This window comes from Amblyraja radiata, chromosome 29 (assembly GCF_010909765.2).
Source record: "Amblyraja radiata isolate CabotCenter1 chromosome 29, sAmbRad1.1.pri, whole genome shotgun sequence".
In the NCBI taxonomy this organism is placed as follows: domain Eukaryota; kingdom Metazoa; phylum Chordata; class Chondrichthyes; order Rajiformes; family Rajidae; genus Amblyraja; species Amblyraja radiata.
The window spans coordinates 30,583,157-30,609,616 of NC_045984.1; the positions used below are offsets into that span (position 1 = coordinate 30,583,157).

Consider the following 26,460-nt stretch of genomic DNA (forward strand, 5'->3'; position numbering starts at 1 on the left):
GCTGCCTGTCCCGCTGAGTTACTCCAGTTTTGTGCGTCTATCTTCGGTTTAAAGCAGCATCTACGCACTGAGGATCTACCCGATCTACCCCTCGCATGTATTAAAAACAGTGAACTAAAACTATTACTTTGTGTTTCAGAGGTTCACTGTACACCCACCACATTCCAGTGTTCCAACAGTAGCTGCATCAATAAATACAATGCAGAGTGTGATGGCATCATCGACTGTGCTTCAGGCTCTGACGAGTTCAACTGCGGTGAGTACACTCACCTCATCCCATCCACTACGCCAGGGATTGTAGAATCAGATCAAACGTCTGCCCCTTCCCCGTGGATTGTCACCTTGTCGTGGTGGAGAAGCTTGTGTGGTCCTGAGATCCTGAGAGCGATGCCGTCTGGAGCTATCGATGCTCCTGGTAGGGCCACCCATGGCGGTAAGGTCGAGGGGGAGGTCTCTGACAAAGAGCCATCCAACCAAGACCTCAACGGTGGAACAGGCGCAGGACGATGGCTGACCTTAGTGGAGCGTCACAACGGCTGGGAAGGCGGATGAAGGCTGCGGCAGAAAAGGGTCTCTGGTCGTCTTGGACTCCATGCCACTGGATCCTGACCCAGATCTGTCAAGGACCGTGGGGTGGCTGTCTGTGCACCAGTCTCCCCACGTTAAACAAAGTCACGCACAGGTGTCCTCCATGAGAGGACAGTCATACACGTTTCGAGTGACCGCCTATGAATTACTGAATAAACTGTAGTGGGTCTATAGTTTGCAGTAACAAGGTTCACAAGTTTACGTTATAGGAGTAGAATTAGGCCATTCGGCCCATCACGTCTACTCCATCATTCAATCATGGCCTCCTAACCCCATTTCCCTTTCTCCCCATAACCCTTGACACCCGTTCTAATCAAGAATTTGTCTATCTCTGCCTTAAAAATATCCACTGACTTGGCCTCCACAGCCCTCTGTGGCAATGAGTTCCACAGATTAACTACCCTCTGACTAAAGAAGTTCCTCCTCACCTCCTTTCTAAAAGAGCGCCCTTTAATTCTGAAGCTGTGACCTCTGATCCTGGACTCTCCCACCAGTGGAAACATCCTCTCCACATCCACTATATCAATGCTTAAGTCCCAAAGTGATCCCCCCTCAACCTTCTGAACTCCAGCGAGAACAGGCCCAGTGCTGTCAAGCGCTTAACATATGCTAACCCACTGATTCCTGGAATCATTCTTGTAAACCTCCTCTGGACCCTCTCTAGAGCCAGCACATCCTTCCTCAGGTATGGGGCTCACAGTACTCTAAATGCAGCCTGACCATCGCTTTATAGAGCCTCAGCATCACATCCCTGTTTTTGTATTCCAGTCCTTGATGTAAATGCTAGCATTGAAGTTTCCTTCCTACCGATTCGACTTGCGAATTAATTTTATGGGAGTCCTACACCAGCACTCCCAAGTCCCTTTGCACGTCCGGTATCTGGATTCTCTCTCTATTTAGAAAATAATCTACGCCTTTATTCTTATTACCAAAATGTATGGCTTCACATTTTGCTACACTTGCCATCGACAGTGAGCATATCAGAACTTAACACAGCACGAGCCATACATTCCTGCTTGCAATTATCACACGAAGTGAATGAATGAATGAAAGAAAGAAAGAAAGAAATGTCAAAGCACCACAATCTGGTTTTGGAGATCTTTATTAATTTATTCGAGCTGTCTTTAACGCTACATCTACATTTTATGCTGCCATGAACCTTGTAACTGAGCCGACTTTTGTTTGTAGATTGTGGAGATACATCCCTAACGGTGGGCACGAAGATTGTGGGTGGAGAAGGCAGTGCCCTTGGAGAGTTCCCCTGGCAGACGAGTCTCCATGTAACGTGGAAAGGGCACGTGTGTGGAGGGACGCTGATCTCCCCCACATGGGTGGCCACTGCCGCCCACTGCGTTCTACAGTATGTAATAACAAGTCTCTGACAGATACCAGGCCCATGCCAATATATATGCATGTTATGAGGAACAATTTATTTTAGTCAGAGGGTGGTGAATCTGTGGAACTCATTGCCACAGAAAGCTGCGGAGGCTAAGTTAGTGGGTATTTTTAACGCAGAGAGGACATGACTTGAGAATTAAGGAACAGAAGTTTAGGGGTAACATGAGGGGGAACTTCTTTACTCAGAGAGTGGTAGCTGTGTGGAATGAGCTTCCAGTGGAAGTGGTGGAGGCAGGTTCGATTTTATCATTTAAAAATAAATTGGATAGGTATATGGACGGGAAAGGAATGGAGGGTTATGGTCTGAGTGTAGGTAGATGGGACTAGGGGAGAATAAGTGTTCGGCATGGACTAGAAGGGCCGAGATGGCCTGTTTCCGTGCTGTAATTGTTATATGGTTATATAGATTCTTGATTAGTACAGGTGTCAGGGGTTCACCTTTGCAGATTCACCACCCTCTGACTAAAGAACTTCTGTAAAGAAATATCTGTAAGAACAAGCTCAGTAACAATGGGCATACCCACCATGGCTGCAAGCGCACTTGTTATAAAGAGAGGGGGCGGGGGTAAAATTAACTGTGAGACATAAGAACAATTAACATGTTCACTGTTTTTTTACACGATTGGCCATGTCTACTTGGGCGTGGCACTGAACAGGTTAAATAAATAGAATGGGAGTGGAATACACAGAGGGTGGTGAATCTGTGGAATTCATTGCCACAGAGGGCTGTGGAGGCAAAAATCATAGGCTGTTTTTAAAGCAGAGATTGTCAGGTACTTGATTAGAATGGGCATCAAAGGTTATGGGGAGAAGGCAGGAGAATGGGGCTGAGAGGGGAAGGTAGATCAGCCATGATTGAGTGGTGGAGTAGACTCGACGGGCCGAATGGCCTAATTCTGCTCCCGTGTCTTGGGGCTTTCAAGTGGGGTTTTCAAATAACAAGCAAAATGTTTGACCCAATTTTTCCTTTTGCAGTGCGAACGATCCGGATTATTGGCTCGGCTTCCTGGGAACAGTGTATCGAACGGGATGGAATGGCACCAGAGTCACCTTCAAGAGAATCGTCATCCATCCACAATTCAACGTCTACAGCTTGGATAATGACATTGCCCTAATGGAACTGACTCAGCCTGTAACCCTGTCTAGCATCATTCAGCCTGCCTGCCTACCTTCACTCTCCCACATGTTGTCAGAGGCAATGAAATGTTTTATTACAGGCTGGGGCACTACATCAGAAGGGGGTAGGCATCACTTTATCTGAGCTTCTGTACAGCCAAGCGTTATAGTATTATTGAAACATACAAGATTATTAAGGGTTCAAGGAGGAACTGCAGATGCTGGAGAATCGAAGGTAGACAAAATTGCTGGAGAAACTCAGCGGGTGCAGCAGCATCTATGGAGCGAAGGAAATAGGCAACGTTTCGGGCCGAAACCCGGAAGGGTTTCGGCCCGAAACGTTGCCTATTTCCTTCCGGGTTTCGTCCCGAAACGTTGCCTATTTCCTTCCGGGTTTCGTCCCGAAACGTTGCCTATTTCCTTCCGGGTTTCTTCCCGAAACGTTGCCTATTTCCTTCCGGGTTTCGTCCCGAAACGTTGCCTATTTCCTTCCGGGTTTCGTCCCGAAACGTTGCCTATTTCCTTCGCTCCATAGATGCTGCCGCACCCGCTGAGTTTCTCCAGCAATTTTGTCTAACTAAGATTATTAAGGGTTCGGACGCGCTAGAGGCAGGAAACATGTTCCTGGTTGTTGGGGGAGTCCAGAACCTGGGGCCACAGTTTAAGAATAAGGAGTAAGCCATTTAGAACGGAGACGAGGAAACACGTTTTCACACAGAGAGTTGTGAGTCTGAGGAATTCTCTGCCTCAGAGGCTGGTTCTCTGGATACTTTCAAGAGAGAGTTAGATAGGGCTCTTGAAGATAGCAGAGTCAGGGGATATGGGGATAAGGCAGGAACGGGGTACTGATTAGGGATGATCAGCCATGATCACATTGAATGGCGGTGCAGGCTCGAAGGGCCGAATGGCCTACTCCTGCACCTATTGTCTATTATCTATAGTGTAATATTGGGATTGGGGCCATGTAACCAGCCCACAGCCACAAATGGACCGTTTATTTAATCATCGTTACTTTTTTAGCATATCCGTTCATTCATTTGTTCTATATCTCCCTATATCACCGTAGGTCTTCGGCCCGAAACGTTGCCTATTTCCTTCGGTCCATAGATGCTGCTGCACCCGCTGAGTTTCTCCAGCACTTTTGTGTACCTTCGATTTTCCAGCATCTGCAGTTCCTTCTTAAACTCACCGTATATATCTCTTGTTTCCCTTTACCCTGACTCTTACAAGTCTGAAGAAGGGTCATAGAAACATAGAAAATAGATGCAGGAGTAGGCCATTCGGCCCTTCGAGCCTGCACCGCCATTCAATATGATCATTGACCTGATCTCGACCTGATATGTCGCCTAATGCTGATTTAATTTGAGATGAGGTTTATTTCAGACTGTGGAGGGTGGGAGTGGGAGATGGGAGATGGAGCTGAGATAAGGATCACCGATCCACTCAAGCTTGTTTAAGAAGGAAAACTGCAGATGCTGGAAAAATCGAAGGTAGATAAAAATGCTGGAGAAACTCAGCGGGTGAGGCAGCGTCTATGGAGCGAAGGAATAGGCGACGTTTCGGGTCGAAACCCTTAAGGGTGAGGCAGCATCTATGGAGCGAAGGAATAGGCGACGTTTCGGGTCGAAACCCTTAAGGGTGAGGCAGCATCTATGGAGCGAAGGAATAGGCGACGTTTCGGGTCGAGACCCTTCCGGGTCTCGACCCGAAACGTCACCTATTCCTTCGCTCCATAGATGCTGCCTCACCCGCTGAGTTTCCGGAAGGGTCCGAAGGCACCTTGAAGGTTGAAGGCCTGAGGTAACGAAGATAGACTCAAAATGCTGGCGTATGCTATAAATAAAATAGCCTGTAGAGGGAGTCACAGGGTTCAAATGAGGAGGATGGTGCAAATCTTTAAGGCAAGGCAGAGACAAGTGCCTGCAAGAGGCAGGCAGCAAAACTGGGGAACGGCAAGATCCAACACAGATCAAACATGTAGAGAAGGGCAGAGTGAAAAGAATCATAAAAATGGTAAAGGGAAAGAGAACGATGGGAAAAGTGGGAGTCACAGAAAGACAGAAAAAAACATAGAAAATAGGTGCAGGTGTAGAGGCCATTTGGCCCTCCGAGCCTGCACCGCCATTCAATGTGATCATGGCTGATCATCCAACTCGGTACCTGCCTTCTCTCCATACCCCCTGATCCCTTTATCCACAAGGGCCACATCTAACTCCCTCTTAAATATAGCCAATGAACTGTGGCCTCAACCGCCTTCTGTGGCAGAGAATTCCACAGATTCACCACTCTCTGTGTGAAAAATGTTTTTCTCATCTCGGTCCTAAAAGACTTCCCCCCCTTATCCTTAAACTGTGACCCCTTGTTCTGGACTTCCCCAACATCGGGAGCAATCTTCCTGCATCTAGCCTGTCCAACCCCTTAAGAATTTTGTAAGTTTCTATAAGATCCCCCCTCAATCGTCTATGCAAAGACTGAGAAGCTGAGAACTTGAGGATGGCACAGTGAGCTTACTGCCTCACAGCCACAGTGATCCGGGTTCGATCCCGAGTACGGGTGCTGTCTGTACGGAGTTTGTACGTTCTCCCCGTGACCTGCGTGGGTTTTCTCCGGGTGCTCCGGTTTCCTCCCTCACTCCGAAGACGTGCAGGTTTGTAAGTTAAATGGCTTCAGTAAATTGGCAATTGTCCCTGGTGTGTGTAGGATGGTCATTGGTTAGCATGGTGGGCCGAAGGGCCTGTTTCCACACTATATCTCTAAAGTTGAAAAAAAAACATGTTAATGTAGCTACATTTAGAGGTGGATAGTAAATGCTGGCTTTGCCAATATTGATCACAACCTGTGGACCAATATATTAAAAATCAGTGTTTAAGAAGGAACTGCAGTTGCTGGAAAATCGAAGGTAGACAAAAGTGCTGGAGAGATTTGCCAATTCTTAAAGATTTGGCCTCCCTTTATCGACTTATTACAAGCATATGGTGCAACATAACCGTAGAAATTAACTGTTTCAGAACCGGGCGAGGGGTGGGTTAAGATACGAAGTATGTATATCTCTTTCAATTCCTCTTTTTTTCTTCTTCTTTATTCGTTTTTCTTATTTTCTCTTTCGGGCTATACAGCTCCCTGGGTCCTTTCTTTTTCTCCTATTTCACGAATTAACAATATCACCGCTTTATATGATATTCTCTTTCTCTCTGTTTCTGGCTTTTCTTGCTTTCTTTTTTACTATTAAATTTAAAATAAGAATTTGTACATGGAATTCATTCCAAAAAAAAAAAGACGCTGGAGAAACTCAGCGGGTGCAGCAGCATCTGTGGAGCGAAGGAAATTTTGTTGCCTTGCGGTCCTACATATAGTAAAAATGACAAAAGCACACAATAAACACAAATTAACATCCACCACGGTGAGTTCACCAGGCACCTCCTCACTGTGATCGGGCCGAAACCAAGGAAATAGGCAACGTTTCGGGCCGAAACCCTAAGGGTTTCGGCCCGAAACGTTGCCTATTTCCTTCGCTCCATAGATGCTGCTGCACCCGCTGAGTTTCTCCAGCATTTTTGCCTACCTTTGATTTTCCAACATCTGCAGTTTCTTCTTAAACAAACTGTATGTAACCATATAACCATATAACAATTACAGCACGGAAACAGGCCATCTCGGCCCTACAAATCCGCGCCGAACAACGTTTTTCCCTTAGTCCCACCTGCCTGCACTCATACCATAACCCTCCATTCCCTTCTCATCCATATGCCTATCCAATTTATTTTTAAATGATACCAACGAACCTGCCGCCACCACTTCCATTGGAAGCTCATTCCACACCGAGCTGGCTCAGCTTACGGAAACTTTACACTGGCACCAGCTCTGTGGGGGAATGTATACACCGTCGGCAATAGCTAGTGCGGGAATATGTGCGGCTCAATTCTTGTGTGATAATGAGTTGCAGCGGTGTGAAAGAGATGGCATGGTGCTTTGAGTCAAATAACCTTTTTCTCACTAATAGATGAATAACATAGGAGCAGAATGAGGCTATTTGGACCTTCAAGTCTACTCCGCCATTCAATCAGGGCTGATCTCTCTTTCCCTCTCAACCCCATTCTCCTGCCTCCCCACCCCCCCACCCATTACCCCTGACACCCGTAATGTAGGAGATAGCGTGTGATTTGTGCACAATTGTTTAAGGGGTAATTAATCTTTCCCTGGGGTCAAGGAAAGATCTTTTCCACCAATCTCCACGCACAAGAAGCGCAAGACAGACACCATTGTATGCAGCTGCCAAGAAGTGTGTTCACTTAACCCTTGAAGGGTTTCGGCCCGAAACATTGCCTATTTCCTTCGCTCCACAGATGTTCAGATTCAGATTCAGATTCAGATTCAGATTCACCCGCTGAGTTTCTCCAGCACTCATGTTTACCTATTAAAAATCAGGACCTCCCGTGGAAATGTAATATTTGAAGAATAATTTTCACAAATATACATATTTTGTTAAATGCCGGTGTGTGATTTGCTGTCTGTCCAACAAATTGTAAACATGCCGGAGAAGGATATCAGTGAGTATATTTGTTTCACATTGGACAAGTACAACTTAGTACACTGTTTTGCCCTTCGCAGGTTATTTGGCTTACATGCTACAGAAGGCCGAGGTTGAAGTCATCAGGGATGACCTGTGCTGGAAACTGTATGGTAGCCTGGTCACTGGCAGGATGCTGTGTGCTGGTAAAGTGGCAGGCGGTGTGGATTCATGTCAGGTAAGCGATCCGATCCCCGCTCACTCCCTCTTCTCCCCTCTCCCGTCAGGAGGCAAGAGGTACACACTTGTACAGGAGGTCCAAGAGTCTGAAGAAGGGTCCCGACCCGACCTGAAACGTCACCTGTTCCTTTTCTCCAGAGATGCTGCCTGACCCGCTGAGTTGCGCGAGCACTTTGTGTCTATCTTTGGTATAAACCAGCATCTCCCTACGCAGGCAAGAGGCATCCATTGTAAAGAGATAAGACACAAAATGCTGGGGTAACTCAGCGGGACAGGCAGCAGCATCTCTGGATAGAAGGAATGGGTGGCATTTCTGGTCGAGGCCCTTCTTCAGACTCAGCAGGTGATAGAGGAGCAGGTAGGCACCGAGAAAACAAACGTGGCTGTGGCAGTGAGCCTGGGTTAAACCGTGATCGCAGAGTTGGAGAGCAGGAGGAATCAATAGACAATAGATAAAAGGTGCAGGAGTAGGCCATTTGGCCCTTCGAGCCAGCACCGCCATTCAATGTGATCATGGCTGTAATCACGGGGGGGGGGGGGAGCAGTGAGAGAGAGTGTTACAGAACCTTCGTCGGAGATAGGGGAACCGCTTCAAAGCAGGTCTGAAGAAGGGTCTCGAATCGAAACATCACTCATTCCATCTACCCCGAGGTGCTGCCTGTCCCGCTGAGTTACTCCAGCATTTTGTGTCTATCCATTATAAAGAGGTCCGTTATACAAGGGTACAATGTATGTCTGAACTGAAGACACAATGATGCAGCCCATGAGCAGTGTGTATTGAGGTAATAATCCAACCTGTGGTGTTTCCTTCTGCCTTCTGTGTAGTAATAGTGGATTTGTGGAAAAGCCCTTAACGGGCTTGCCCCCACCTACATCAAAAGTCTGCTCACCCACCACACCACCTCCAGGTCCCTCAGATCGGCCGACTTGGGGTTACTGAACATCCCGCGGTCTAGGCATAAGCTCAGGGGCGAGCGCCCCTTTGCGGTTGCAGCCCCTAGACTGTGGAACAGCATCCCCCTCTTCCCATCACAACTGCCCCCTCCATCGACTCCTTTAAGTCGAGACTTAAAACTCATCTCTACTCCCAAGCCTTTCTTGACGTCCTCTGAGTGAGAGCTATATGTTTGTATTTATGTATGTACTTAATCTATGAACCACTGTTGTATAACGTTAGTACCTCCACCAATGTAAAGCACTTTGACCAACGAGAGGTGTTTTTTAAATGTGCTATAGAAATAAAAGTGACTTGACTTGATTTGTGTTCGCAGGGAGATTCCGGTGGCCCACTGATTTGCCGGGAAGATTCGGGAAAGTGGTTCCTCTTTGGAATTACAAGTTGGGGAGATGGCTGCGCGAGGGTGAATGCCCCTGGGGTCTACAGCAGAGTCACAGCCCTCAGACGTTTCATTGCCCACTACGTTTTCTGAAGGTTGAGGATTTGCCATTATTTCTGATTCACCGAAGGCTTTGGGGTTTCGATGCTGAACGCAGGAGCTGTGGAGCCATGAACTCTCTTGGTTTTCGACAGTCTGTGATCACTCCCTTCAGTCTTCAACGTCTCCAATTCTTTTATTTGTGAATGAGATTAAGGAATTCTTTGAAATGTAATATATATGAAGGTGATCTTCTGGTGTTTTTTTAAACTGCTGTTTACGCTTTTTTTGCTTCTGACACACCAAATGAGATAATAGATATCATTCTTGTATATTATCTAGTGCGAAATACCCCTAAATATATCTGTTGTTGGTTTTTATGTGCTACAATTTGAGGATGAACAACTCCTAGTTACAAACCGTAGGATACAGTGGAGATTTCTGTTTATTCTCTGCATAGCACCAATTTTAACATCGCCTTGTGTCTGCTCTTCAGGTCACTTCATTCAGTAGTGTCAGGGCGGAAAGGAACATACTTGCAATGACTCTTCTGGAAAACTAGATTTTGTTTTTGGTGATATAACTGAATGAAAATGTAAGGTGCCGTGATCGGGTCATGAACCCACCAAATAACAGTGAGAACCTTGTGCAAAGTATGCATATACGTAGAAACATAGAAAATAGGTGCAGGAGTAGGCCATTCGGCCCTTCGAGCCTGCACCGCCATTCAATATGATCATGGCTGATCATCCAACTCAGTATCCCGTACCTGCCTTCTCTCCATACCCTCTGATCCCCTTAGCCACAAGGGCCACATCTAACTCCCTCTTAAATATAGCCAATGATCAGAATATAGCCAAGGATCAGAAAAAACACATACAGTAATCGCATTGAGAATACTATCAGGTAAGGGCTGATGCATTATCTTAGGTGTGTGTACGTTATTCATCGGCAAATCATAGTTTACTGGGAGACGGGAAGGGTCCCGACCCGAAACGTCTCCTATCCCTGATCTCCAGAGATGCTGCCAGACCCGCTAAGTTACTCCAGCACTTTGTGTCTGGTTTTGTAAACCAGCGTCTGCAGTTCCTTGTGTCCTCCTTGGTTTCATTGGTCCTTTGAATTGAAATAAGCATATCTGTAAAATTGGCAAAGGTGAAATATGTGTATATCCCAAAAGAGTTAAAAATGTGTTCAATTTAAGCCCATGGTTGAAAATCTACCGCTGGGGGAGTGGAAAAAAACATTGCTTCCAAAGAACTACCAAGTATTGGTTTTCACACCAAAGATTATGAGCTGGGGTTTAATACAGGGGTAATAATTATTACAACTTCTAGGGTTTTAGCAAGCCAAAGCCTCAGGTTCGCTTCTATGCTGGAAGCTCTCAGGCCTTGTACTGAAGCCTAAATGCCAAACACAAAACTGGAATGGTTTGTAAAATAAGAAGCACAGAGCTACTGAAAGCAAGAAGTTTAGTAGAATTCATGTTAGATGGTAAATTGACAGAAGAACACTCCAAAGAGGGAAGAAGCCATTGTAACAAAAGCATTTTTATACCAATAATAACATCTTTATAGCAATGACAAACCTAACGTAACATAAAAATAATGAGAGCATAAAGCTAGTGGGATAGGAATGATTATAGATGGTTACTGTGATGGGGGCGGCATGGTGGCGCAGTGGTAGAGTCGCTGCCTTACAGCGCCAGAGACCTGCGCTAGATCCTGACTATGGGTGCTGTCTGTACGGAGTTTGCACGTTCTCCTTGTGACCGTGTGGGTTTTCTCTGGGAGCTCCGGTCTCCTCCCACACTCCAAAGGCGTGCAGATTTATAGGTTAATTGACTAGGTTAAAATTGTAAATTGTCCTTAGTGTTGGATAGTGCTAGTGTAGTCACTAGAGATAGTACAGCCAGTGAAGATCCGGTGGGCCAAATGGCCTGTTTCTGCGCTGTATCTCCAAAGTCTAAGGTATAGTAAATCTGGATATAGCTTATGAGAGTCAAATATACCAGGATACAGGAAAATAGAAAAATAGGAAAATGGGAACTTGATTTTAAAATAACATTACAGCGAGACAGGAAAGTTTCTAAATATTGTGTAAATGTTTTGCTGGCTTCAGTTAAATTAGCTACGGATGGTAACGACATAGATAACTGCAACAATGGGAGATTCAAAGCTTCATATAATGTAATTCAAATATAATGGGTCAAAGAAAAAGACATAATTTGCTAAAAGAATTAAGGATAATTTGGGAAAACATCACAAACTTAATAGATTTATAGATTTCGATGTAAATGCAAGTAATAAACCAAGAATAAATAGGGTCTCGACCCAAAATGTCGCCTATTCCTTTTCTCCATAGATGCTGCCTCACCCGCAGAGTTTCTCCAGCATCTGCAGTTCTTTCTTAAACATAAAAAACTTGAGAATCATTTCAAACAACCTTGGATATTTTCTTGAATAAATGTCAAAAGGTGATATGAATTGAGGTGTGTACTTCCAGGCTATGAAACTATGTAGATGGATTATAACAGAAGGAAGACAAAAAATGCTCGAGTAACTCAGCGGGTCAGGCAGCATCTCTGGAGAGCATGGATGGGTGACGCTTCAGGTTGGGCACTCTCTTCAGACCGATGGCAGTTCTCCAAAAATGCTGACCCACTGAGCATTTTGCTGACCCACCTACAGCATTTTGTGTCTTTCTTTGGCATGAACCAGCATCTGCAGTTCCTTGCTATTACATTATAATCTGAGCTGCAAATTGTGTCATTTGTAATTGGTGCAAGTGCATCTCAACTGTGTGAAACTGGACAAAAACATCTGATAAGCCGCTTTATTTTATGATATGTGAATAAACACAGTAATAAAGAAAAATTCAAGGAATTTAACTCAATCTAACTGCACCTAATAAACAGTGAACAATTCAAAAAACAATGTTGACTTACTTGGTTTGATTATTATAGATTTATATTTAGTTTATATTTATTATTATTATTGTCACGTGTACAAGTACAGTGAAAGGTTTTTTCGTTGCGTGCTATCCAGTCTGCGGAAAGACATGATTACAATCAAGCCGTCCACAGTGTGCAGAAACGGGGTGCAGGGAATCACGTTCAGTGCAAGATAAAGTCCAGTGAATAGTGGTAAATGGGCAGTACGCATGCGTTTACTCCTGCACCGCCGGGCAGTCTGGGTATTGTAGTCGTAATAGGAACTTCCTCGACCGCAGAACCACACAATTTCCCTCTATTAATACTCTATTCCGCCTAGCAGAGCTGGTCCTTACCCTCAACAACTTCTCCTTTGACCTCCCACTGCCTCCAAGTCCAAGACACACTGATCTGTTTTGTAGTAAATGCCTACTATGTTCTGTGTGCTGAAGCAAAGCAAGAATTTCATTGTCCTATCAGGGACACATGACAATAAAGTCACTTGAACTTGAAGGCTACATTAGAGCTAGATAGGGCTCTTGAAGATAGCGGAGTCAGGGGGATATGGGGAGAAAGCAGGAACTTGCTCTATGGATGATCAGCCATGATCACATTGAACGGCGGTGCTGGCTTGAAGGGCCATATAGCCTACTCCTGCACCTATTGTCTATTGTCTAAGGCGTAGCTATGGGCGCCCACATGGGCCCCAGCTATGTCTGCCTCTTTGTAGGGCATGAACATTGAATTCTCCCAATTTTGTTAGTCCTTGCTGTCTCCTCCCCTTCCACAGCCCTCCTGCTGTCTTCTCCCATCTCCCATCCCCCAGCCTTCGGGCTCCTCCTCTTTTTTCCTTTCTTCTCCCACCCCCCATCAGTCTGAAGAAGGGTTTCGGCCCAAAACGTTGCCTATTTCTTTCGTTCCATAGATGCTGCTGCACCCGCTGAGTTTCTCCAGCTTTTTTGTGTACCTTCTTTGTAGGGTACGTTGAACAATCCCTATTCCAGCCGTACACTGGCCCTATCCTTGAACACTATCTCTGATACATTAATGACTGCATCGGTGCTACCTCCTGCACCCATGCAGAACTCATGGACTTCATCAACTTCATCGCCAATTTTCATCCTGCACTCAAATTTACTTGGACCATCTCTGACACCTCCCCCCCTTTCTTGATCTCACAGTCTCCATCACAAGAAATAGACCATTGACTGACGTCTATTACAAACCCACTGACTCCCACAACTATCCCGACTACACTTCTTCCCACCGTGCTTCCTGCAAAGACTCTATCCCCTGCTCCCAATTCCTCCGTCTACGCCGCATCTGTGCCCAAGATGAGGTGTTCCATACTAGAACATCCGAGATATCCTCATTATTTAGGGAACGGGGGTTCCCCTCTCCCATCATAGATGAGGCCCTCACTTGTGTCTTTTTGGTAGCCCCCAACTCCGCCCTTGCTCCCCCTCCCCCTAGTTGCAACAGAGACAGAGTCCCCCTAGTCCTTACCTTCCACCCCATCAACCGTTGCATCCTTCCGCAACTCTCTGGTTAACTCATTCCTTCCCACCCAAACCACCCCCTCCCCAGGTACCTTCCCCTGTAACCGCAGAAGATGCAACACCTGTCGCTATACCTCCTCCCTCGACTCTGTCCAGGGACCCCGACAGTTTTTTCAGGTTCACTTGCACCTCGTCCAACCTCATCTACTGTATCCATTGTTCAAGATGTGGATTCTTATTTATCGGCGAGACCAAACGCAGACTGGGCGATCGTTTTGTGGAACACCTTTGCTCCGTTCCCCTGAACCTACCTGATCTACCGGTTGCTGGACACTTTCATTCTCCTTCCCATTCCTACACAGACTTTTCTGTCCTCGGTCTCCTCCATTGTCAAAGTGGGGCTAAACGCAAATTGGTGGAACAGCATCTCATATTTCGCTTGGGCATCTTACGGCCGTGGTATGAATATTGATTTCTCTAGCTTCAGGTAGCCCTGGCATTCCTTCTCTCTCTATCAGCCATGATCACAATGAATGGCGGTGCTAGCTCAAAGTGCCGAATGGCCTCCTCCTGCACCTATTTTCTATGTTTCTATCCCTCCCCCACCCAAGTCGCACCGGCTTCTCGTTTTCACCCAACAAACACCTTACAATGGCCTGTTTCCTTTATCATCGTAACTTTTTTGCATATCGTTCATTCATTGTTCTTTATCTCTCTACATCGGACGACAGATGGCACAATGGGCTAAGTGTTCGGCTGTCAACCGGAAGGTAGCCGTTTCAAATCCCGCTTGGAGTGCATACTGTCGTTGTGTCCTTGGGCAAGACACTTCACCCACCTTTGCCTGTGTGTGAATGTGTGTGAGTGATTGGTGGTGGTCGGAGGGGCCGTAGGCGCAGATTGGCAGCCACGCTTCCGTCAGTCTGCCCCAGGGCAGCTGTGGCTACAGAAGTAGCTTACCACCACCGAGTGTGACTGAGGAGTGAATGAATAATGCGATGTAAAGCACCTTGAGTATTAGAAAGGCGCTATATAAATCCCATCCATTATTATTATTATTATCACCGTCTATATCTCTCTTTTCCATTATCCCTATCCAGTCTGAAGCAAAGATCTCTATGACCTTTGGTCTGAAGAAGGGTCTCGACCCGTAAACGTCACCCATTCCTTCTCTCCAGAGATGCTGCCTGTCCCGCTGAGTTACTACAGTTTTTTGTGTCCATCTACAGTGGGCATGAGTTTCCCCAGACCCATTCTTATACCCATTCGACGCCGGGCATTCTGGGTATTGTAGTCGCAAGAGGATCCGCCATCAATAGCATGCTCTTTGATCTACTGCGCATGCGTACGACCATTCGCCGCCGGGCAGTCTGGGTATTGTAGTCAAAAGCGGATCCGCCACTTGCAGCGTGAGCCTTGATCTACAGTGCGCATGCGCATACCCGGTCGCCGCCGGGCATTCTGGGTATTGTAGTCACGAGAGTATCCGCCACACGCAGCGTGAGCCTTGATCTACAGTGCGCATGCGTATACCCGTTCGCCGCCGGGCATTCTGGGTATTGTAGTCGTTGAAGGGCTCATCCGCCTTTCGTGCGCAGGCGCAGTGTCATCTCGGCCAGTTACTGCAGCAACGAGCGCGCAGCCGTCGGCGCCATGGACAATTTCTCCTCAGATTTTCCCTCAGGCGCCCCGGGCGGAGGCAAGGTGGACGCGGGGACCATCATGGAGCAGGTGAAGCTGCAGATCGCCGTGGCCAACGCCCAGGAATTACTACAGGTTAGTGTTTGTTGTATTTCAGCGTGAACTGGCCGTCACTACACGGTGTGGGCGCGGCCTGCTCGACCGGAAACGCCGCGGAGTGCGGGCCCGGCGTCTGATTGACAAGCGGTCTCGCCAATCAGAATGCAACAACCCGTCGGCCGCCCAATCAACGCGTCGCGGAGGCGGGACATTCAGCGACCGTCTGACGTGCGTGCAGGGCAAAGGTCACTGCGGGGTGAACCCACGTGCGGCCTGGAGCCTTTGCAAGGACATTTATACCAAAGATCCGCTATAGGACCTTTGATTTATACAATAGCAAATGTTACCAACTTGTTAATCCCTGAGGGAAATGGAACATAGAAAAAATAGGTGCAGGAATAGACCATTCGGCCCTTCCAGCCAGCACCACCATTCAATATGATCATAGCTGAACATCCAGAATCAGTATTCAAAAGGGAACTGCAGATGCTGGAATATCGAAGGTACACAAAATTGCTGGGGAAACTCAGCGGGTGCAGCAGCATCTATGGTCTGAAGAAGGGTTTCGGCCCGAAACGTCGCCTATTTCCTTCGCTCCATAGATGCTGCTGCACCCGCTGAGTTTCCCCAGCAATTTTGTGTACCATCCAGAATCAGTACCCCGTTCCTGCTTTCCCCCCCATATCCCCTGATTCCATTAGCCCTCAGAGCTGTATCTAACTCTCTCTTGAAAACATCCAGTGAATTGGCCTCCACTGCCTTCTGTGGCAGAGATTCCACAGATATCTAACTCTCTGAGGGAGGGCGAGCGAGAGAGGTGCAGTTAGGATGGGTCTTTGAGAGAGAATTACTGAAGTACGTTTTTTTCCCTCTCGTTTATCATATTATTTACATTGTGCTATGTTTAAATATTCTGTTGTGCTGCAGCAAGTAAGAATGTCATTGTTCTATCTGGGACATATGACAATAAAACACTCTTTGCTCTTGTGGAGAAGGGGATGATTATGAGCACACATGGTAGTTCACAGTGTTTACTTCCCAGCTTGGACTCAGTGGAAATAGGCCCCTTGGCCTACTGAGGCCGCGTTGACCAGCGATCACCCACCCTTTGCAAGGACATTTATACAATACCATATGATACCACCTTATTTATCCCAGAGGGAAATTAGAACATAAAAAAATAGGTGCAAGAGTAGGCCATTCGGCCCTTCGGCCCTTCGACCATTCAAAATGATCATGGCTGATCATCCTAAATCAGTACCCCGTTCCTGCTTTTTCTCCATATCCCTTGATTCCATTAGCCCTAAGAGCTAAATCTAACTCTCTCTTGCAAACATCCAGTGAATTGGCCTCCACTGCCTTCTACAATTCCACATATTCACAACTCTCTGGGTGAAAACATTTTTCTTCATCTCAGTCCTAAATGGCCAACCTCTTATTCTTAAACTGTGACCGCAGGTTCTGGACTCCCCCCAACATCGGGAACAATTTTCCTGCATCTAGTCTGTCCAAACCCTTAATAATGTTATATGTTTCTATAAGATGCCCTTTCATCCTTCTAAATTCCAGTGAATATAAGCCCAGTAGATCCATTCTTTCATCATATGTCAGTGTTGCCATCCCAGGAATTAACTTCGTGAACCTACGCTGCATTCCCCTCAATAGCAAGAATGTCCTTCCTCAAATTAGGGAACCAAAACTGCACACAATACTCCAGGTGTGGTCTCACTGGGGCCCTGTACAATTGCAGAAGGACCTCTTTGCTCCTGTACTCAACTCCTCTTGTTATGAAGGCCAACATGCCATTCGCTTTCTTCACTGCCTGCAGTACCTGCATGCTTACTTTCATTGACTGATGAACAAGGACCCCCAGATCCCGTTGTACTTCCCTTTTTTTCAACTTGACACCATTTAGATAATAATCTGCCTTCCTGTTTTTACTACCAAAGTGGATAACCTTAATAATTGTATATGTTTCTATAAGAATCCCTTTCATCCTTCTAAATTCCAGTGAATATAAGCTCAGTAGATCCATTTTCATCATATGTCATCCTGCTATCCCGGAAATTAACCTGGTGAACCTACGCTGCACTCCCTTCAATAGCCAGAATATCCTTCCTCAAATTAGGAGACCAAAACTGCATAGTATGTTTAGGGAAATATGCGGATGTTTGATTTACATGTGAAATTACAAGTGGGAATAAAGATGTTGTATCTTCCATAAAAATTCATGTTATGTTTTCATTTCAGAGAATGACTGATAAGTGTTTTAGGAAGTGCATTGGCAAGCCAGGAAGTTCCTTGGACAACACTGAGCAGGTAATCATTACTCAAAGTTTCAAGGTTAAGGTTTCAAGGTCAGCTTATTGTCACCTGTACCAGTTAAGGTACATGGAAATATGAGTTTCACTTCAAGAATTGTTCTATTTAAAGGTCCTGTATGGAAATAATTGTAGGATCTGATACTATCTTGATAACCGCATAGCATAACATGTTGTCTTTGTTAGCTGAACATTGTTTCTAACATTTGCTGGGATTATCATTTCATACAGGTGTCAGAGGTTTTGGGAGAAGGCAGGAGAATGGGCTTAGAAGCAAAGATCCTATAGCGGAGCAAGATGGACCACTCCTTCTAAATGCAATGGGCTGACGTGTAGTGCGCAAAGCAACGGAACGGAAGCCTTTTTTTCATCCATTTCAGTAACCCGACCCGACCCGACTCGCAGTGTAATCAACGTTGCGGGGGAATAGTTTGTTTTGATAAATTATAATCCTGAAAATGAGGAGAAGATTTTTAGCGAATAACTTTTATTTTTATGAGGATGTTTCCCTAACCGGCTTCCGTATCCGCACTAGTATCCTATGGGATCCTTGGTGCGGAGACGGAAGCCGGTTACGGAAATGGGGCCGAAAATTACGCATGAATCTGCCCATGACCGTACTGCGTCTTTTTCGTCGAGTGGGCTATCTTGCTTGCTATAGGATCTTTGGTTAGAAGGGTGAGGTAGATCAGCCATGATTGAATAGAAACATAGAAATTAGGCCCTGCACCGCCATTCAATATGATCATGGCTGATCATCCAACTCAGTATCCCGTACCTGCCTTCTCTCCATACCCTCCGATCCCCTTAGCCACAAGGGCCACATCTAACTCCCTCTTAAATATAGCCAATGAAATGGCCTCGACTACCCTCTGTAACAGAGAGTTCCAGAGATTCACCACTCTCTGTGTGAAAAAAGTTCTTCTCATCTCGGTTTTAAAGGATTTCCCCCTTATCCTTAAGCTGTGACCCCTTGTCCTGGACTTCCCCAACATCGGGAGCAATCTTCCTGCATCTAGCCTGTCCAACCCCTTAAGAATTTTATAAGTTTCTATAAGATCCCCTCTCAATCTCCTAAATTCTAGAGAGTATAAACCAAGTCTATCCAGTCTTTCTTCATAAGACAGTCCTGACATCCCAGGAATCTGTCTGGTGAACCTTCTCTGCACTCCCTCTATGGCAATAATGTCCTTCCTCAGATTAGGAGACCAAAACTGTACGCAATACTCCAGGTGTGGTCTCACCAAGACCCTGTACAACTGCAATAGAACCTCCCTGCTCCTATACTCAAATCCTTTTGCTATGAAAGCTAACATACCATTCGCTTTCTTCACTGCCTGCTGCACCTGCATGCCTACTTTCAATGACTGGTGTACCATGACACCCAGGTCTCGCTGCATCTCCCCTTTTCCTAGTCGGCCACCATTTAGATAATAGTCTGCTTTCCTGTTTTTGCCACCAAAATGGATAACCTCACATTTATCCACATTATACTGCATCTGCCAAACATTTGCCCACTCACCCAGCCTATCCAAGTCACCTTGCAGTCTCCTAGCATCCTCCTCACAGCTAACACTGCCCCCCAGCTTAGTGTCATCCGCAAACTTGGAGATATTGCCTTCAATTCCCTCATCCAGATCATTAATATATATTGTAAATAGCTGGGGTCCCAGCACTGAGCCTTGCGGTACCCCACTAGTCACTGCCTGCCATTGTGAAAAGGACCTGTTTACTCCTACTCTTTGCTTCCTGTTTGCCAGCCAGTTCTCTATCCACATCAATACTGAACCCCCAATGCCGTGTGCTTTAAGTTTGTATACTAATCTCTTATGTGGGACCTTGTCGAAAGCTTTCTGGAAGTCCAGATACACCACATCCACTGGTTCTCCCCTATCCACGCTACTAGTTACATCCTCGAAAAATTCTATAAGATTCGTCAGACATGATTTACCTTTTGTAAATCCATGCTGACTTTGTCCAATGATTTCACCACTTTCCAAATGTGCTGCTATCCCATCTTTAATAACTGACTCTAGCAGTTTCCCCACTACCGATGTTAGACTAACTGGTCTGTAATTCCCCGTTTTCTCTCTCCCTCCCTTCTTAAAAAGTGGGGTTACGTTTGCTACCCGCCAATCCTCAGGAACTACTCCAGAATCTATAGAGTTTTGAAAGATTATTACTAATGCATCCACTATTTCTGGAGCTACTTCCTTAAGTACTCTGGGATGCAGCCTATCTGGCCCTGGGGATTTATCGGCCTTTAATCCATTCAATTTACCCAACACCACCTCCCGGCTAACCTGGATTTCACTCAATTCCTCCAACTCCTTTGACCCGCGGTCCCCTGCTATTTCCGGCAGATTATTTATGTCTTCCTTAGTGAAGACGGAACCAAAGTAGTTATTCAATTGGTCCGCCATATCCTTGTTCCCCATGATCAACTCACCTGTTTCTGACTGCAAGGGACCTACATTTGTTTTAACTAATCTCTTTCTTTTCACATATCTATAAAAACTTTTGCAGTCAGTTTTTATGTTCCCTGCCAGTTTTCTTTCACAATCTATTTTTCCTTTCCTAATTAAGCCCTTTGTCCTCCTCTGCTGGTCTCTGAATTTCTCCCAGTCCTCCGGTATGCTGCTTTTTCTGGCTAATTTGTACGCATCATCATTCGCTTTGATACTATCCCTGATTTCCCTTGTTATCCACGGATGTACTACCTTCCCTGATTTATTCTTTTGCCAAACTGGGATGAACAATTTTTGTAGTTCATCCATGCAGTCTTTAAATGTCTTCCATTGCATATCCACCGTCAACCCTTTTAGAATTAATTGCCAGTCAATCTTGGCCAATTCACGTCTCATACCCTCAAAGTTACCTTTCTTTAAGTTCAGAACCATTGTTTCTGAATTAACAATGTCACTCTCCATCCTAATGAAGAACTCAACCATATTATGGTCACTCTTGCCCAAGGGGCCACGTACAACAAGACTGCTAACTAACCCTTCCTCATTACTCAATACCCAGTCTAAAATAGCCTGCTCTCTCGTTGGTTCCTCTACATGTTGATTTAGATAACTATCCCGCATACATTCCAAGAAATCCTCTTCCTCAGCACCCCTGCCAATTTGATTCACCCAATCTATATGTAGATTGAAGTCACCCATTATAACGGTTTTGCCTTTGTCGCACGCATTTCTAATTTCCTGTTTGATACCATCTCCAACTTCACTACTACTGTTAGGTGGCCTGTACACAACACCCACCAGCGTTTTCTGCCCCTTAGTGTTTCGCAGTTCTACCCATACCGATTCCACATCCTCCAAACTAATGTCCTTCCTTTCCATTGCGTTAATCTCCTCTCTAACCAGCAACGCTACCCCACCTCCTTTTCCTTTCTCTCTATCCCTCCTGAATATTGAATATCCCTGGATGTTCAGCTCCCAGCCTTGGTCACCCTGGAGCCATGTCTCCGTGATCCCAACTATATCATAGTAATTAATAGCTATCTGCACATTCAACTCATCCACCTTATTACGAATGCTCCTTGCATTGAGACACAAAGCCTTCAGGCTTGTTTTTACAACACTCTTACCCCTTATACAATTATGTTGAAAAGTGGCCCTTTTTGATTTTTGCCCTGGTTTTGTCTGCCTGCCACTTTTACTTTTCACCTTGCTACCTATTGCTTCTACCCTAATTTTACACCCCTCTGTCTCTACGCTCACACATTTAAGAAACCCTTTCCCTTTAACTCCATCCTCCACTATCCCATTCGACACCCCACCCCCCTTATTCAGTTTAAAACCACCCGTGTAGCAGTGGTAAACCTGCCTGCCAGAATGCTGGTCCCACACCTGTTAAGATGCAATCCGTCCCTTTTGTACAGTTCCCCCTTACCCCAAAACAGATCCCAGTGATCTAAGAATCTAAATCCCTGCCCCGTGCACCAGTTCCTCAGCCACACGTTCAGGTCCCGTATCTCCCTGTTCCTGCTCTCGCCAGCACGAGGAACTGGAAGCACACCGGAGATAACAACCCTGGAGGTCCTGCTTTTCAGCATTTTTCCGAGCTCTCTAAAGTCACGCTGCAGAATATTCATCCCCTTCTTTCCGACATCGTTTGTGCCGACATGCACTACCACTTCCGGATGTTCACCTTCGCCCTTGAGGATTTTCTGCACTCTGTCCGTGACATCCTGGATCCTGGCACCAGGAAAGCAGCACACCTTCCTCGCATCCCGTCTGTTGCCGCAGAAACCCCTGTCCGTACCTCTCACAATGGAGTCTCCCACTACAATGGCGTTGCCTGCCTTATGCCTTTTTGATTTTGGCTCAACAGCCCTATTCGCATCACAAGCCAGTCCGCCACCCAGTGTAAACACCTCTTCTGTCCCGACAGCTTCTAAGTGGGTGAACCTGTTCACAAGAGGTACAACACCCGGGGACGTTGGCATTCCATGCTTCCCTCCCATTCTCACTGTCTCCCACCTTCTCTCTTCCAGTACCTTAGGTGTAACAATCGTACTGTAGGACTTGTCGAGGAACGACTCCGTTTCTCGGACGAACCGGAGGTCATCCACTTGCTTCTCAAGTTCCCCAACACGGCCCTTCAGGAGCTCTACCTGGATGCACTTCTCGCATTTGTAGCAGCCAGAGGCACCAGCGGTGTCCTTGACCTCCCACATACTGCAAGCATCGCACTGAATCAGCTTGCCTGACATCTTCTTTCATCTCTACCTCTTAAGCGTATTGCGTGGTCTCCTCGCCGAAGACTCTCGAGCCAAAGACTCACAAGGCCGCTCACTCACTGCCGCTCGCTAAGAGCCGTCTTGCTTAAATTGACTGATAAATTGCCTGATTTACCAATTTACAAACCAAATTCCTCAGTTTTCAACTGTTTTCCCGGCACTGACTCACTTCTCTCCTCCCACTTGGGCTAGAGCCAATCAGTCGTATCTCTTGCTAATCTCCTGCTGCTGTTGCTCCCAAACCTACAGCAGTTCTGAGTAAAGTCTGCCTGTCCTTGGCCACTACTTTAACTGTTTTCACTTCTCTCCTCCCACTTGGGCTAGAGCCAATCAGTCGTATCTCTTGCTATTCTCCTGCTGCTGTTGCTCCCAAATCTACAGCAGTTCTGAGTAAAGTCTGCCTGTCCTTGGCCTCTACTTTAACTGTTTTCACTTCTCTCCTCCCACTTGGGCTAGAGCCAATCAGTCGTATCTCTTGCTAATCTCCTGCTGCTGTTGCTCCCAAATCTACAGCAGTTCTGAGAATGGTGGAGGAGACTTGATGGGCCGAATGGCCTGTTCCTTTGACCTTACAAATGCCTGCTACTGACATTTGATTTTGTTGAAATTGGCTGACATGAATGACATTGGCAGAATACAATGAATTGGCTGAAAGATTGGGCGAGCTGGTTGCTTGAGTTACTGTGATATCTTTCTGCTCCTTATCGATGGCCTCTGCACACTCATCATGGAGACTCAAGGTGCCTTCCTGGATGGTCTTTCCACATCTACTTATAATCCGGGGATTCGTGAGTTTTAACTTTAGTTTTAGAGGCACAGCGTGGAAACAGGCCCTTCGGCCCCTCGAGTCCATGCCAACCATCGATCACCCGTTCACACTGGTTTTATGTGGTCCTGCTTTCGCGTCCACTCCATACACACGAGGGGCGAGTTGGTGAGATGTAACTTTTTTTTAAAACAAGGAGAGTTTGAGAAGGTTCTTGAAGATATTCTTTTGTTGGTGAAATCTTGGTGTGGTGGAAAGTGAGGTAGAGTTTTCCTTTTGGGAATTTGGAATTGGGTACATAGATGATGTTACCCAACCACCAGAGCTGATTGAACATGATAAGAGTGGTGGTAACGTTAAACTAATCAGGAATCTGCCAATCTCCGCCTTAAAAATATCAGGCTCGTATCCCTGGAGAAAAAGGATGGATGACGTTTCGGGCCAGAACCTTTCTTCAGACTGAAAGTAGGAGGTGAGGGGTGGGGAAGATCTAGAGGTGAGAAAAGACCAGAACTAATCAGGGCCGGCCACAAATGATCTCAGGCAGGGTGGTGCCTGGTAAACCCATTGTTGGCTTGGGAAAGTGTGATCTGAAGAAGAAAACAATGTGGAGAGCAGTGGAACTAGTAAAACGACTAGGGTGGAGGTAGGAGACAAGGGGAGAGAGGAGGAGAGTGTGAGTAGAAGTTATTTAAAATGATGGAATAGAATAAAAGGTTCATACCGCTTGGTTGCAAGCTACCCAAGCCACTCTAGAGTGAAGCCACACGCAAATTCATAAGTGATAGGAGCAGAATTAGGCCATTCGGCCCATCAAGTCCACTCTGCCATTCAATCATGGCTGATCTATCTTCCCCTCGTAACACCATTCTCCTGCCTTCTCCCCTTAACCCCTGACACCATTATAAAATCAAGAATTGGAGGAACAGCACCTCGTATTTCACTTGAGTAGCTTACAACCCAGTGGTACGAACGTTGAATTTGCACAATTTAAATTGCCTTCTAACCTCCCAAATGTGACAACTTAATTGTAATTTCATGTCACTGATCATGGATATTACTAGTTGCACTTCTCTCACTGGTCACTGTATGCATTTCTTTAAAAATAGACACAAGGTGCTGGAGTGAATCAGTGGGTCAGGAAGCTGTCCGGAGAACATGGAAGGGTGACTTTTCGGGTCGGGACCCTTTTCATTTTGAGAGAAAAGAATGATTTGTAATCCAAGCATTGCTGTTTAATACAGCATAAAACAATAGGTATTTGGCACATCAAACATTTTTTTTGCACCAGAAAACATTGCAGTAATGTTGCCCAACCAGTAAGATGATTCATACCTGGGTGTTTCTGTTTGTGTGTGCCTGAACAATTCCAATATAATGTCTCTGACCTCACTGATCGGGCTACCACAAAGGGGAGTCTGTGTTTGGAACGAGAACATGTAGTAAATCTGTGGCTCAATATTCATGTGTGTAGAAATCAGAGTCACGCTGTGCTGTCTCCATTATATCTTTCAGAAATGCATAGCTATGTGTATGGATCGATATATGGATGCCTGGAACATAGTGTCGCGAACGTACAACTCCAGATTGCAGAGAGAGCGTGCGCGAATGTAAGGTGACCAAGGTGACCATTCAAAGGGACGGCTTGTACTTGGGACGAGTTGATGCCCGAGAGAGAACTTGAGAACAATGGAAAGATATACAACAGAAAATACTGGGTAAATCTCAAGAACAGCTGTAAACCTGCCTAGTTTTATAATTCTGTCCAAACTGCACTTTGAGGGCCTAATTAAGAGAATAATAAAATACACAACATTAAATATGAATTACTTTGTATCGTGGTTCTGTTCTACCCGGGCCATCCGAATATATTTCAAAAATATTTATAACGGTACATATCAATGTTGACTCTACCCAAAAAAGAAGGGTTTTGGTCCGAAACGTTGCCTATTTCCTTCGCTCCATAGATGCCGCTGCACCCGCTGAGTTTCTCCAGCACTTTTGTCTACCTTCGATTTTCCAGCATCTGCAGTTCCTTCTTAAACCCAAAATCAAATTATCTGGCCATTTTCACCAGACTGATTCCTGGGATGTCAGGATTTTCATATGAAGAAAGACTGGATAGACTCGGCTTGTACTTGCTAGAATTTAGAAGATTGAGGGGGGATCTTATAGAAACTTACAAAATTCTTAAGGGGTTGGACAGGCTAGATGCAGGAAGGTTGTTCCTGGTGTTGGGGAAGTCCAGAACAAGGGGTCACAGTTTAAGGATAAGGGGGAAATCTTTTAGGACCGAGATGAGGAAAACATTTTTCACACAGAGAGTGGTGAATCTCTGGAATTCTCTGCCACAGAAGGTAGTTGAGGCCAGTTCATTGGCTATATTTAAGAGGGAGTTAGATGTGGCCCTTGTGGCTAAAGAGATCAGGGGGTATGGAGAGAAGGCAGGTACAGGATACTGAGTTGGATGATCAGTCATGATCATATTGAATGGTGGTGCAGGCTCGAAGGGCCGAATGGCCTACTCCTGCACCTATTTTCTATGTTTGTTGATTTGGGGAACTTGCTTTACATTTGGTTGGTTGCCGCTTACTAAAATGATTACATTTCAACAGTTCTTCATTTATAAAGTAAATTACTTTGGGATATCCTGAGGTTGTGAAAAGTAAGACCACTTTTCTTAATAGTTCTTCACTAATATCACACCATCCTACAACAGAGTATAAAAATATAGAAACTATCTAGGTTTTTAACTGACTTGTCAAAGACATCATTGACTGGGCAATGGGATTGGGTTAACTCCTGTCTAATGCATCACCCATAAGATGGCACATTCAAAACTGCAGCACATCCTTTGTACTGCATAGGTGTCAATCTGGACATTATATGGGGAATTTTTAAACATTACTTTGCGATCAAGGGCAACTTGCTTCTGAGGCTGCTGAATTATAGGGGAAATGCAGACTCTGCCATGACTCATAAGTGATAGGAGCAGAATTAGGCCGTTTGGCACATCAAGTCTACTCCGCCATTCAATTCTCGGACAAGTTGTGGAATTTGAAGGCAGCCATGAAAGATAGCCCCAGAGTCTCCTATGATGTAGATGGGAGGTCAGAACCGCTCTCTAGTTGGTGATAGGATGGTTCAGTTGTCTGATAACAGCTGGGAAGAAACTGTTCCTGAATCTGGAGGTGTGCATTTTCACACTTTTGTACCTCTTGCTTGAG

The 26,460-nt window shown here is 45.7% G+C and overlaps 2 protein-coding genes across 3 annotated transcripts in view; both read left to right on the forward strand.

Moving 5' to 3' along the window:
• tmprss9 (transmembrane serine protease 9) overlaps positions 1 to 12,159 on the forward strand; it is a 34,421-nt gene extending 22,262 nt beyond the window's left edge. Inside the window, exons 10-15 of one of the 2 annotated variants that reach the window (XM_033047146.1) lie at positions 140 to 256; positions 1,777 to 1,948; positions 2,962 to 3,227; positions 7,711 to 7,847; positions 9,121 to 9,909; positions 10,087 to 12,159. In XM_033047146.1, the coding sequence (XP_032903037.1) occupies positions 140 to 256; positions 1,777 to 1,948; positions 2,962 to 3,227; positions 7,711 to 7,847; positions 9,121 to 9,279 (851 nt within the window). In that variant the 3' untranslated portion in view covers positions 9,280 to 9,909; positions 10,087 to 12,159. Of the gene's footprint in view, positions 1 to 139; positions 257 to 1,776; positions 1,949 to 2,961; positions 3,228 to 7,710; positions 7,848 to 9,120; positions 9,984 to 10,086 lie in introns of those variants that run through there. The other variant, XM_033047148.1, reaches the window with a different exon arrangement.
• Positions 12,160 to 15,231: 3,072 nt separating this feature from the next.
• Positions 15,232 to 25,059, forward strand: timm13 (translocase of inner mitochondrial membrane 13). Its single transcript, XM_033047149.1, has 3 exons — positions 15,232 to 15,432; positions 17,647 to 17,715; positions 24,749 to 25,059. The coding sequence occupies exons 1-3, from the start codon at positions 15,310 to 15,312 to the stop codon at positions 24,845 to 24,847; spliced, it is 291 nt and encodes a 96-aa protein (XP_032903040.1). The 5' UTR covers positions 15,232 to 15,309; the 3' UTR covers positions 24,848 to 25,059.
• Positions 25,060 to 26,460: the final 1,401 nt, after the last annotated feature.

Coding starts and splice junctions, on each gene's coding strand:
- timm13 (XM_033047149.1), top strand. CDS start 15,310: ATGGACAATTTCTCCTCAGATTTTCCCTCAGGCGCCCCGGGCGGAGGC. Junction 15,433..17,646: donor ACGCCCAGGAATTACTACAG/GTTAGTGTTTGT, acceptor TTTTCATTTCAG/AGAATGACTGATAAGTGTTT. Junction 17,716..24,748: donor CCTTGGACAACACTGAGCAG/GTAATCATTACT, acceptor TATATCTTTCAG/AAATGCATAGCTATGTGTAT.